Source organism: Nelumbo nucifera, chromosome 5, assembly GCF_055504915.1.
Source record: "Nelumbo nucifera cultivar China Antique chromosome 5, China Antique-T2T, whole genome shotgun sequence".
In the NCBI taxonomy this organism is placed as follows: Eukaryota; Viridiplantae; Streptophyta; class Magnoliopsida; order Proteales; family Nelumbonaceae; genus Nelumbo; species Nelumbo nucifera.
In genome coordinates this window covers 29,357,900-29,370,501 of record NC_142653.1, presented here as the reverse complement: position 1 = coordinate 29,370,501, position 12,602 = coordinate 29,357,900, and the positions used below count along the sequence as shown (strand labels likewise).

At 37.5% G+C, this 12,602-nt stretch overlaps 1 protein-coding gene across 1 annotated transcript; it reads left to right on the top strand.

The window, feature by feature from the left end:
* Positions 1-6,947: 6,947 nt before the first annotated feature.
* On the top strand, positions 6,948-10,144 carry LOC104600101 (protein SOSEKI 2-like). The gene is made up of 6 exons (XM_010262932.3): positions 6,948-7,516; positions 7,595-7,832; positions 7,932-8,001; positions 8,176-8,288; positions 8,363-9,071; positions 9,727-10,144. The coding sequence occupies exons 2-6, from the start codon at positions 7,649-7,651 to the stop codon at positions 9,854-9,856; spliced, it is 1,206 nt and encodes a 401-aa protein (XP_010261234.1). The 5' UTR covers positions 6,948-7,516; positions 7,595-7,648; the 3' UTR covers positions 9,857-10,144.
* Positions 10,145-12,602: the final 2,458 nt, after the last annotated feature.

Here is a 12,602-nt window from a genome sequence, read left to right as displayed (position 1 = left end):
TTAGTAGCATAAATACTATATGTTTTCTCCGATTTGTGCACTGAATTCTATTAGAGAGAGGTTGGTACCAAGGGAGGGAATGAAAAGGAGAATTAACCAGCCAATGTTAAGCTGAAGCTTGGTGGCATCCATCAAACGGCAAAACTCTCATAACTGCAGCTGCAGGTTATTCGTGGTACCTCACGTACACCCCTGAGTTTTCCTATCATATGTGTTTTATAATAATACCAAAAAATACCAACAATATAATTCATGAACTGAGCATTTCAAGTCACATTGACCACGAACCTGGAAATTAAGGTCTGTAGTACTCTATTTTGTTTGTGTTGACCTTTTTTCCTGGTCTATGTACTCAACATTTTTCCGAGGGTAAGGCTTTTCAAAAAAAAAAATGAATTAATGAATAATCTAATTCAAATGAAAAGACAAAACTGACAGTATGTAATTTTTTTTGGTAATATGACAGTATGTAATTTTGGGGTTCACAATGCTTTGCTTAATAATATCTATGAATTTTCACATGCATCGATCCAGTACTCCAACATTTTCTTTCTTTTGATTCAGTCTTTCTTATGACCTCTAAATGCAAGACACATGGTGGGCCTCATAATCTCATTATTTTCTGATAAATTCATACATTTATTCATAGTGAGAGATGTAGCTAAGAAGTGGAGTTTAGAAACTAAAGAGAAAAGAGATAACGAAAAAAAATAGCATCTAATATCTTTAAATTGAACACTTAGAGAGATATATCTTCTTTAGAATTACATGTTTTATTATTCTGAACTATTTATTTTGTAAGGAGCAATATAAAGAAGAATGGTGAAAGAAAATAGGAAACGAGTGAAAGTTGATTTGGCCTCTTGGATGGGACAACCGATATGCCTGATAATAGAGGAAGGTTGCTTGGCTTAATAAGTAGAATAAGACAATGCAAGTTAGTATTATTATTATTATTATTATTATTATTATTTTCATTTGAGTGGCCTAGCTATTTTCATGAAGGGCAAAAATATTGACAAGAATCAATAATTTTACACTTGGAAGAACAATGATATTTTCAACTCTTTTTTTAACATAAAAGAAGCTACAATTTTTTACGGATGCACAGGACATGGTTTCAAAGATAAAAGCCAATCAACTTCCAAATAAATGAATGGGTCTAGCAGGCGCCTAATAAACATAAGGTACAACCATTTTTTTGGCATACTATTTTTTTTTTTTTTGGATTTTTTCAAATGTATGTACATAAGCAGGAAAAAGCAATGTTTTGGCACATAATATTGCTTAGTAAACTTCTAGGGACATATGGAAAATAAAACTTTCATGTATAAAGTATAAACCTCCAAAATGGATGAAAAAGTCAATTGTTTATGGGTCGGGTCTGATTTGGGACAAGGTGGACCAGTTTTGAACCGATTAATAATCTGTTCTATAAGATAAGACCCAAAAGTATTGATGAACCAATTATTAATTGGGATAATTGGATGTAATCCTATTATACTTCACATGTATAGTTACATATGATAATAACAATTAATGCAGACTTTCATTTTTTTATAATATAATAATCTTAATAAAAAAATGCAAAGTAAAATAGTAAATTGTTTGTATGTTGATAAAACAAGTGATTTTAACCAAAATTATTTGGGAGAATGACTGTTTAGCACACCTCATAATTCTTAGCCATGGGATGAATCTTTACATCGTTGTCAAATCCACGAGTACGATGCAGTTTATAGGGAGCTATGGGAGCTGTAATTTCAGATTTCTGTGGTGGACTGCATTGTATTTTACTGGAATTATATATATACTGTTTAAGTGTGTTAGCATAATTAGTATTTTACCATTATTAGCTCCTTGATTCTAGGATGAGACTTTTTTAATTAGTTGTACATATATCTCCTAATTGTACTTTTTTCTTTTTGTATAGTTTCCTATATAGGTTGGTTTCTAATTTAGGTCGCCAACCTTATTTCCTTTATTGTATTCCTAGTTCTATTATAAATAGGTTGTAACCCATTGAATTCAAGATAGAGAAATATTATTTTCTCCATTCATTTTCTTTATTTTTGTATCATGGTATCAGAGCTCTCTACAAAAGCTTGGTGATTTTTTTTTTCTACGTTAAATCACCACTTAGACCCATTTGATCCTCTTGAGTTCAATACTTGCGTTCAAATTTCTTTCAATTTTTTGCTTTTTTTAAGTCAGTATTAAGATATTCCCTTGATTTGTGTTGCTGCGAAGTTCTATGTTTCTCCTCATGGATTCATCTGAAGCTACTCAACATGTCTCTCATCCCATCACTGTTACCTTCGATGGTTCAAATCATGATTTATGGTCCCAAGAGATGTGCAGTTTTCTCAAGGGACGCCTTCTATAGCGATGTGACTGGTGAGATTCCCAAACCTACTAAAATTGTTGATGAAACAGAAGATAAATTTGTTGAACGAGTAGAAAAATGGGACAGGAAAAATCATCAAATATTGACCTGGTTTCGCAATACTTGTATTGCAAGCATCAAGTTGGAATTTCGCAGATATGACTCTCCTAAAAAGGTATGGAATTTCTTACAAGCTTGTTATTCTATTTCTGATGATGTGCATCAGTTTCAGCTCTATAGGCGTCTTCACTATATGAAGCAGCAACCTGAACAGACCATTCATAGTTATGTCTCTGAATTACAAGTTCTTTGGGATCAGTTAGCACAGTGTGAACCTGAATGGGATAGTATCTCTACAACTACTACTTATTCCAAGCTTCGCGATCGCCAACGTGTTTGGCATCTTCTGATGACTCTCAGGGATGAGTATGAACCTATTAGTGGTACTCTACTTCATCGTAGCCCATTGCCTTCTCTTGAAGTTGTGATCAAATATTTGCTTTCTGAAGAAACTTGTCTAAAAACACTTCGAGATGAGCGATCCTTATTATCTACTGATGTTGTTCTTGCTACTCCAGTCACCCCGGTTACGTCTAGTACTTTTTCAAATTCCTTTAAATCTTTAAAAAGAAGTTTTTGCAATTACTGTAAGAAGACTGTTCATACTATTTCTGAGTGTCACCACTTGCAAGCCAAAAAGGCGTCTTGATAGAACTCCTCATCCATGGGTTCACAGGCTTTGAATTCTACTGCAATTGCTGCGACAGAGGGTTCTTCTGATAACACTTCTCCAAAATTTTTCCTTAGAGAACTCTAAGCTCTTCTTCACCAGCTCCAACCTGATTCTGGTATTCCTTCTAATCCAGTCTTATCTGTCACTCCAGGTACTTTCTCATCATGGTATTTTGATTCTGCCTGTTGCAATCATATGACCTCCAATTCATCTATGTTTACTTCCAAGTCACATCCTTCTATTGCACCAATTGTTCATACTGCCGATAGTTCAACCTTAACTGTCAATAGTGTAGGAACTATTTCAACACGTCATTTGTCACTACCTAATACTTTTTTGGTACCTAAATTATCTCTAAATCTTATATCTGTTGGACAATTATGTGAACTTGGTTTTGAATTACATTTTTCAAGTCGTGGTTGTACTGTGCAGGATCCACAGACAAGGAAGATCATTGGGACATGCCATAAGGTTGGGAGACTGTTTGAGCTATCATCTCTTCAATTACCATCTCTTGCTGCTACTGTCACCTCTAGTGTCTGGCATTCTCGCCTTGGTCACATTTCTACCTCTAGATTAGGAACTTTAATTTCTAATGGATGTTTGGGTATTGTTAAAACAACACACTTTGATTGTGTTTCATGTCATCTTTCAAAACATCATCATTTGCCTTTTAATATAAGTGATTCTATTTCCTCAGCACCTTTTGATCTTATTCATTCTGATATTTGGGGCCCTTCACCTCATAATACCATGGGTGGTTCGCGTTATTTTGTGATCTTCATTGATGATTTCTATCGATATACATGGATTTATCTTATGCGTAATAAATCTGAATTACCTGCAATTTATATTCAATTTGCCACCATGATCAAAACTCGGTTTTCCTCTACCATCAAATTTTTTCGCACTAATAATGCCATGAAATATAGAGATTCTATCCTTACTCAAATTTTTTCACAAAATGGAACTATTATTCATAGATCTTGTCCCGGTACCTCTCAACAAAATGGGCGTGTAGAACGAAAACATAGGCATATTCTTGATATTGTTCGAGCTCTTTTAATCTCTTCCTCTTGTCTTGAACGTTTTTGGGGGGAAGCAGCCCTCACTGCTGTTTATACCATCAATCGCATTCCTTCTCCTATTATTGGTAACATTTCTCCTTATGAACGGTTGTATGGCCATTGTCCTGATTACTAGTCTTTTCGTGTATTTGGTTGTGCCTGTTTTGTTCTATTACAACCTCATGAACATACCAAATTGGAACCAAAAGCACGTTTATGTTGTTTTCTCGGATATGGTATTGAACATAAAGGATATCGGTGTTGGGATCTTCTTTCCCAACGACTTCGCATATCTCATCATGTTATCTTTTGGGAACACAAAATGTTATCTCGTCTCTCCCCATTTTGAGTTACCACGACATCTTCACATTTCTTTACTGATCCTACTATTTCGCTTTTTTCTGATGATTTACCTACAGGTCCTACTAATCCTTCATCTGATAGCTCTCACAGTACTGCACAACTTGCAACCTCTCCTGATGCATCTACCTTGGCTATGGATCCTCCAGTTCTGCCTTCTTCTGAGCCCTTGATTCCTCCTGATGAATTAGATTCGGATCATTCTGATACTTCACTACGTCATTCTGGTAGGGTCGCTAAACCTTCAATTCTTCTTCATGATTTTCACTATTATTCTACCATTGTATCTTTATATGAGCCTTGTACCTATCGTGAGGCTAGTACTGACCCTCTATGACAGAAAGCAATGGCAGAAGAAATTCAAGCTCTTACAAGCACTCATACTTAGGATTTAGTTGATCTACCTCTAGATAAATCTGTGATTGGTTGTAAATGGGTCTACAAAATCAAGACTCGGGTAGATGGTTCAGTTGAAAGGTATAAAGCTAGATTGATAGCTAAAGGGTTCACACAGGAATATGGCATTGATTATGAGGAGACTTTTGCCCCAGTAGCTCATTTCACTTATGTTCGTAGTGTTATTGCGATTGCTGCTGCTAAGCACTAGCAGCTATTTCAGATGGATGTTAAGAATATTTTTCTCAATGGAGATCTTTCTGAAGAGGTTTATATGCAGCCCCCTTCTGGTTATGATCATCTCCCTAATAAGGTTTGTCGTCTCCGTAAGGCTCTATATGGACTTAAGCAGGCGCCTCGAGCATGGTTCTTCAAATTCAGCTCTACTGTTTGTTAGTTTGGTTTTCAACCTAACACTTATGATCATGCCTTGTTCATTCATAAGACCTCTCAGGGTTGTGTACTTCTTCTACTTTATGTGGATGACATGATCATTATTGGTGATGATTTGCAGGGCATTTCAAATCTTAAGTCTTTTCTTAGCAAACAGTTTGAAATGAAAGATCTTGGTCGACTGAATTATTTTTTAGGCATTGAGGTTTCCTCCGACCAATCTGGATATTATCTATCTCAGGCCAAGTATGCCACTGATCTTGTTTCTCGTGCAAGACTCACTGATACTAAGACTGTTAACACTCGAATTGAGCCTAATGCCCATTTTTCAGCCACTGATGGTACTCCTCTTAGTGATTGCACTTTATATCGGCAACTAGTTGGCAGTCTTGTATACCTTACTGTTACTCGTCCTGATATTGCTTATGTTGTCCATATTGTAAGTCAGTTCATGTCTGCTCCTCGCACTACTCATTATGCTGCTGTGCTTCGCATCATCCGTTATGTCAAGGGCACCTTGTTTCACGAACTTCACTAATCCAGTTCTTCCTCTCTTCATTTGATCGCATATTCTGATGCTGATTGGGCTGGTGATCCTACTGATAGACGCTCCACTACTGGTAATTGCTTCTTTCTTGGAGATTCTCTTATATCTTGGCGTAGTAAGAAGCAAACGGTTGTCTCTCGTTCCAGTACTGACGCTGAATATCGAGCTCTTGTTGACACTACCTCTGAGCTGTTATGGTTACGATGGTTACTCCATGACATGGGAATTACTCATTCATTTGCTACTCCCCTTTATTGTGACAATCGTAGCGCCATACAGATTGCTCACAATGATGTCTTTCATGAGTGCACTAAGCATATTGAGATTGATTGTCACTTTATTCGTCATCATGTGCTTGAGGGTACTGTTCGTCTTATTCTTGTCTCTTTGTAGGATCAGTCTGCAAATATCTTTACCAAAGCTCACTCTCCTCTTCGCTTTCGTGCTCTAGTTGGCAAACTCCAGATGACTGATACATTGCCATCTTGAATTTGAGGGGGGATGTTAGCATAATTAGTATTTTACCATTATTAGCTCCTTGATTCTAGGATGAGATTTTTCTAATTAGTTGTACATATATCTCCTAATTATACTTTTTTTCTTTTTGTATAGTTTCCTATATAGGTTGGTTTCTAATTTAGGTCGCCAACCTTATTTCCTTTATTGTATTCCTAGCTCTATTATAAATAGGTTGTATTTCATTCAATTCATGACAGAGAAATCATTCATCTTCTTTATTTTCGTGTCAAAGTGTTTATAAAGTTTATCATTTTAGACAAAATATAACAAAAATTACAAGAAAATAAAACCAAAATTTTATATATTATTAATTATATAATTGGTTTGGGTTCAGAACAGTAAGAATCATTCCCAACCCAATTATTAATATTTAATTGGGACACAAACCACAGAACCAAAACCCAAATGATTGGTTGGATCGGTTCAGATCTGTCGGGTAAAGCTGACCCATTGACAGTTTTAGAGTTATTTTTCCCTGTTTTTGTTCCTTTTCTCCCCCTCTTTTTGGATTCATCCAATTCGAAAGTCAACTGGACCACAACCTTCCTCCTTCCCCCACCCCTCCCAAGAAGCCAACGTACTGCAGGCCCATTAGTCAGTTTGAGCAGCTTTAATAGAATGAGCGTCCATTGCGCCACAATCCAAATCCCCGTGGCTGTTGAACGTTGGCGTGGCCTGTAAACCTCTGTAATAACCCAACTGCCCGAGACTTACCTTTTTAAAAGTGCAGCCTTTCTCTGTTTTCAGTCTTTTCAACAAATCTAGGTCAGATGAGATGAGCTAACATGCGCCGCTGTTTGTGGTAAGCACCATCATCTTGTCTTTGAGTTGTAGAGGGGCGGTGCATGGACGAATCACTGATCGCTGGGACATGCAGAGCTGGTAAAAAAGCTTAGGTTTTGGTCAGTTCCAAGAGATCTGGTTATTGCTTTTCTGCCTTCGTTAGGGATCTGAGCTAAGCTAGTGCTACAGCGAGACTCCGAGAGCGACCACTCTTTATATTCTGCCTTGAACTTGCCTTGCCTGGACTCTCTGCCCCCCCCCCCCCCCCCTCTCAAAACTTCGCAATTGCATGACAAATTAACCACTCTCATTCCAGATTTACGCCTATCGAGGTACCTCCCTCACACTCTCTCTCTCTCTCTCTCTCTTCTCTGACTCTGAGTAAATGTAAGATAAGTGGGGTATTGCAGGTTAGCTTACCTTTACACATCGAGGAGGAACAATAGAAACTAGAAAGCGAGAAGATGGATAGCCGAGCAAGGAGAAGTAGGGAGACGAGCCCAGACAGAGCAAGGGTATATGTGCAGCCCAAGACCAAAACCTTCAAGAAAGTTCAAGTCTTGTATTATCTTTGCAGAAATGGACAGCTTGAACATCCCCATTTCATGGAGGTTCCTCACTTGGCGAATCAGCAGCTTCGTCTGAAAGGTAGAAGTAGAACTGTATAATTTCTTCTTATTCCTTTCTTTTTTTGTCGGCATTTTCTGTAACAGTTTTATTTCTTTGTTCTTTTCCTTCGTATACCAGATGTTATAGATCGGCTTACTGTTCTCAGAGGTAAAGGCATGCCGTCTCTGTTCTCTTGGTCCTGCAAAAGGTATAGTTTTTGTTTACTCAAAAATTATTACCGTTGTTTTTTTTGTTCTTCATAACTTTAATTTTCGGTCGTTTTTCTTTCATATTTTCATTGAACTTCACTTGTTATATATCTGGTTAGCCTCTCAGATTTTTAACTCCTTTTAGACGTTTGTTTGTCTGGTTACTGATTTAGGAGCTACAAGAACGGTTACGTGTGGAACGACTTAGGAGAGAATGACGTAATCTATCCAGCTGAAGGAGCTGAGTATATCCTCAAGGGGTCCGAGCTTATAGAAGGATGTGCAGGTTAGTCTCCAATCACATCCTCCCCTTTCCTCCCCATGTCCTGACCATCCATGATTTTCTCTTCTTTGAAACAGAGAAGTTTCAGCAGCTTCAAGTAAGCAACAGGCAACACAGCTCAGAACCCATTTTTTATTCCAAAAGAAAACTACTCGTTAGTCCACAACACAGAGAACCAGAAGAAGTAGAGTACGTACGAGAGGAAGAGGAAGCAGCAGCAGGAGACAGCAACTCCAACACAACAAATACATACTCTCGATGCTCAAGGGGTGTCTCGACTGACGAAATCGAAGAGCGCAAGAACCACCATAAAATCCAGAACAATTCCACGGAGATCACGTTAGACGACGGTTCTCCTCCTTCGACCTGTTCGACCGTTTCAGAGAAAGCACACGAACCCAACAACAATTCTCAACGGTTCCAAGATTGCAACTCGGACTCGGTCCCTGAGCGCATAATGACTCGTAACTCCGTATTGTTCCAACTCATCGCCTGCGGAAGCTCAATGGCAACGAGGGGAAGAAACGTGAACGTTCCTTCTCCCACAGTCACAAATGCAAGGAAGAGTAGTAGTAGTAGTAGCCTTCATAAAGGAGTTCTCTGCAGAACAGCAACAAAGATGGCGGAAGAGGATGAGATCAATTACATGTCAGAGAACCCGCGGTTCGGCAACCTGCAATCGGAAGAGAAGGAATACTTCAGTGGGAGTATCGTGGAGTCGATGACAGAGGACCGGGCTGCGGTGGAACCGGCCTTGAAGAAATCGGCGTCGTACAACGAAGAGAGGTTTGTCTCTTTCCTCCCTCCCTCTGGCTCTGGTTATGTTGACTCAAAATGTTAAAACAAGCTCGGCCGCGTCATGTCCAGAGTCCAGACTACAGGACTACTCCTGTATCAAATTCAAAAGAAGGAGACAATCGAAGGTTCAACCTAACCAGATCGCCTATTTTACTATTTTATGCTTTGTGGGGCCAATAGTTAATAGATAGAAGTTGTGGTGACGCTGGCTCCAATGTTGGCCCATCCAATGAAAAGTTAAATTTGCCATATTTGGTCGACATGTTTAAATTATTATTAGATCTTGTTTGTTTTTAGTGGAGTATTTAATGGGTGTTTAAATTCGGTTCAGTTATTTCGGTTGATTTGTCCTAAAAAAATACATTCAAACCTAACCCATAATATCATTAATCAAAATATATTAGGTATAAATATTAATAGTAATTATTAATATGAATAGAATATACATTTACATTTTAATCGACCAAATCGATTTCAATTTGATTTTAATATTTTTAAATCTAATTCGAATCATGAAAATGGGGTCTAATCAAAATATCATTAGGTTGTATTTCTAAACTGAACCGGTCAAATGAATACTCCTAATTGAAGTGTTGTTGTGCTGCTGAACTTAGTCCAGATGTTTTTTTTTTTTTTTTGGCAGGAGCTCGAAGGTTGGATTGGGAGAAGCAGTAGAAGAGGAAGTGGAGAAGGAAGCAGAGGAGAGGTGCATGATGAAAGGGAAATGCATTCCACGGAAAAAATCATCATCCTCCAAACAACCAAAAAAATGAGAAAAAGTACTAGCGCCTTGAATTGAATGGAGTGGGGGTGGTTGGGAGACGTAACTGGTAGCTTTTATTGTAATAGCAGTGTGTAGTGTTTGTGGTGTACTTTTTAAATTCTGACTTATTGCGGAAGGATTGCAACTGTTTTAACGTTGAAATGTGGAGGATGGACGTTGGTGTTTAGATCCAAACTAGTTGGGACCCGTGCAATGCACTGGGAATCCAACCCGTTTGGTCATGTCACTAAGGCCATTCTTAGAATTCTTTCAGGAAAGAAGGGATTTTAAGAAATTTCATCTCAAAATCACTAATACTATTTGGCACAATAATTTGATTCTTATTTCTTAGAAATTAACAAAATCAAAAGTAACAAATTTCCTTGAATCAATTCTCTAATTGTTTGATAGACACAACCACTTGTTATGGAGTATAGAGTGGTGGTAAATCTGTTCATTGTCCCATGTAGGATATGAATCATAAATATTACAAAGATGCTTTAGAACAAGTTATAAGCATCTAACCAAATGAGGTTTTTCATTATCATAATCACTCTATTAACCAGTAGTTGTTTGACATGAGAGTCTTCAGAAAAGATAATATAGGGAGAATGATGGTTTTTTAACCAATTGGATCAAACATTATAACAAAAACCGATAGTTTTTCAAAAGTTCTTGAAAATGGCTGGTAGCAGTTTTCCTGTTCATTGACTCAGTGAACCGACTTTGACACCCATCTTGGCTGGTAGCAATTGTTCCTGTTCTGTTTTTTTTTTACTCATAAAAATTATAGAAAATGGCTGGAGATGGATGTAGAACGCTGGATGGTGAGATTCAGAGCTGTAAGGAAGGGGATGAAGAAAACCGAGCATCAGAAAACACATATTGGCAAGAAATATAGAGAATAGAAGGGAGAAAACCCGCTTTATGCATGAAATACAGGCTTGCCTTACCTGGAATGTTCTGAGTGGTGCCGCAGTACCTCTGCAATACAGAGCCGTTGAAGGAAGAAATGCCCAAGGAAGTGCGAAGATGAGGTGGTATTACAAGATTGGTGAAATTACTGAATTACCTTGGATTTCACGTGTGATACTCACGCACGTGTTCGTTAATTTGAAAGAACATGGTGAGAATTGGACTGGTGCCAGAATCGCGTTTCTGCGGAGTGACTTTTTTTTCACTCCACGGAACTGCATTTCTGGCGGGATTTTTTCATCCCGTTTCGAATGAGAATCACCAACTGAACCAAACGTGATTCTCATCCTGAAAATCACCAGAATCAATAGAATCATTCTTGGAGAGTGATGCCAAACGGGGCCTAAATATCCAAGTATGAATTATGTAAGAAATAACATAAATATTAGTAGTGTACTTAAATTAGGACAAATAAATTTTAAGAAATAAACACTTGAATTTTTTCTATAAAAGGGAAAATCTATGACGAGGAAAAGATATGATACGGAAAGAGTTTTGACCAATTAAAATCCACCCATGAATTTTGATAAATAACACCTGATTGGCCCATAAAAGTAATAAATGAAAAATCTAAATAATGATTTCAAAAAATCTAAAGAGTAGTAAATGAGAAATCTCCAACAACAAAAGTAGAAAAGACAAACCCCATTTATATAGTGCTAGAGAAGAAAAAATCATATCTCATTTCTTCAACAAGTCATTTAACAATTTAATAGAATTGAAAGAAGGAAACTCATTGAGATATATAGCTTACATCATAGTGGTTTAAGCCTTTACATGGTAACTACTAAGAAATGGTTGTTTTACTATATAATTTGTCCCTACTTGCCCTTATCTAAGCCTTGGGGCAAACATCAAAGCTTTATTTGAAGAATCAAAACTAATCTCCATTTCATACACATGACATCCACCGAAAGACATAATTTGAATTTTGGATGACATGACAGAGTTTCAAAAGTGCGACCTGCAATTGATGTTAGAGATTTTTTTCATATGTACACAAATAACTCTCACAAAGATATTGATCATATTGAAGATGATAACAGTCGCTATAAAAACATAAAATTGTATACTCTTTTCCCTTTCAATTTCTGGTGGATTGTTGCCAAATTCCAAAAAGATGTGTGAAAAAGCAAAATAGAGTCAGAGAAATCTCCTTCAATTTCAAACTCAGTGGAGATTGTATAACCTTTTTGGGATTGGGCATGCGGTCCAAGCCCTTCCTCAATGTATCAAAGCTCAATCTCCTTAACTTCCCCTCAACTCTAAGCTGTCGACAATCCCCGTCTCTGCCCACTCATGTCTAGGTTTCTCATCTCCAAGCTCTAATTTCTTCAACTTCACCTTTAACTCTAATCTCTTCATTGAAGGAAATGCCATTAGCCATGGCCATCGAAGGTAATTCCACTAGGAAATTGGAGACCAACCTTTTAGTTGGCTACTTAGCGAACAACAACTCTTGCTTCCTCCACACTCAATTGGGCAAGAGTTTTTTCTAATAAAGAAGATGCAGAAAGTGTAGCAAGCAAAGCATAGGTCACCATCACTTCTACACTATTATGCATGGTTTTTAAAACCAATCCGGTGACAGAACCGGTCAGGGGTCCAGTTATCAGGTCAAATGGTTTCTGACAGAAAAAAAAACGGTCAAAACTGTTCGAATGGTTAATCGTCCGATTCAGCGATTTGCTGATCAAAATCAACAGTTTTGAGGGAAAATTCAGTTTTTGGAGAAAACAGAACTGATTAGGTGACTGATTCCCAATTTTCTGGTTCAATCG

What these genes read in the sequence shown, in the direction of transcription:
- LOC104600101 (XM_010262932.3), top strand. Translation starts at nt 7,649, where the DNA reads ATGGATAGCCGAGCAAGGAGAAGTAGGGAGACGAGCCCAGACAGAGCA. An exon ending in TTCTCTTGGTCCTGCAAAAG is followed by an intron (nt 8,002 to 8,175) that starts GTATAGTTTTTG and finishes TTACTGATTTAG; the next exon opens with GAGCTACAAGAACGGTTACG. An exon ending in GCTTATAGAAGGATGTGCAG is followed by an intron (nt 8,289 to 8,362) that starts GTTAGTCTCCAA and finishes TCTTTGAAACAG; the next exon opens with AGAAGTTTCAGCAGCTTCAA.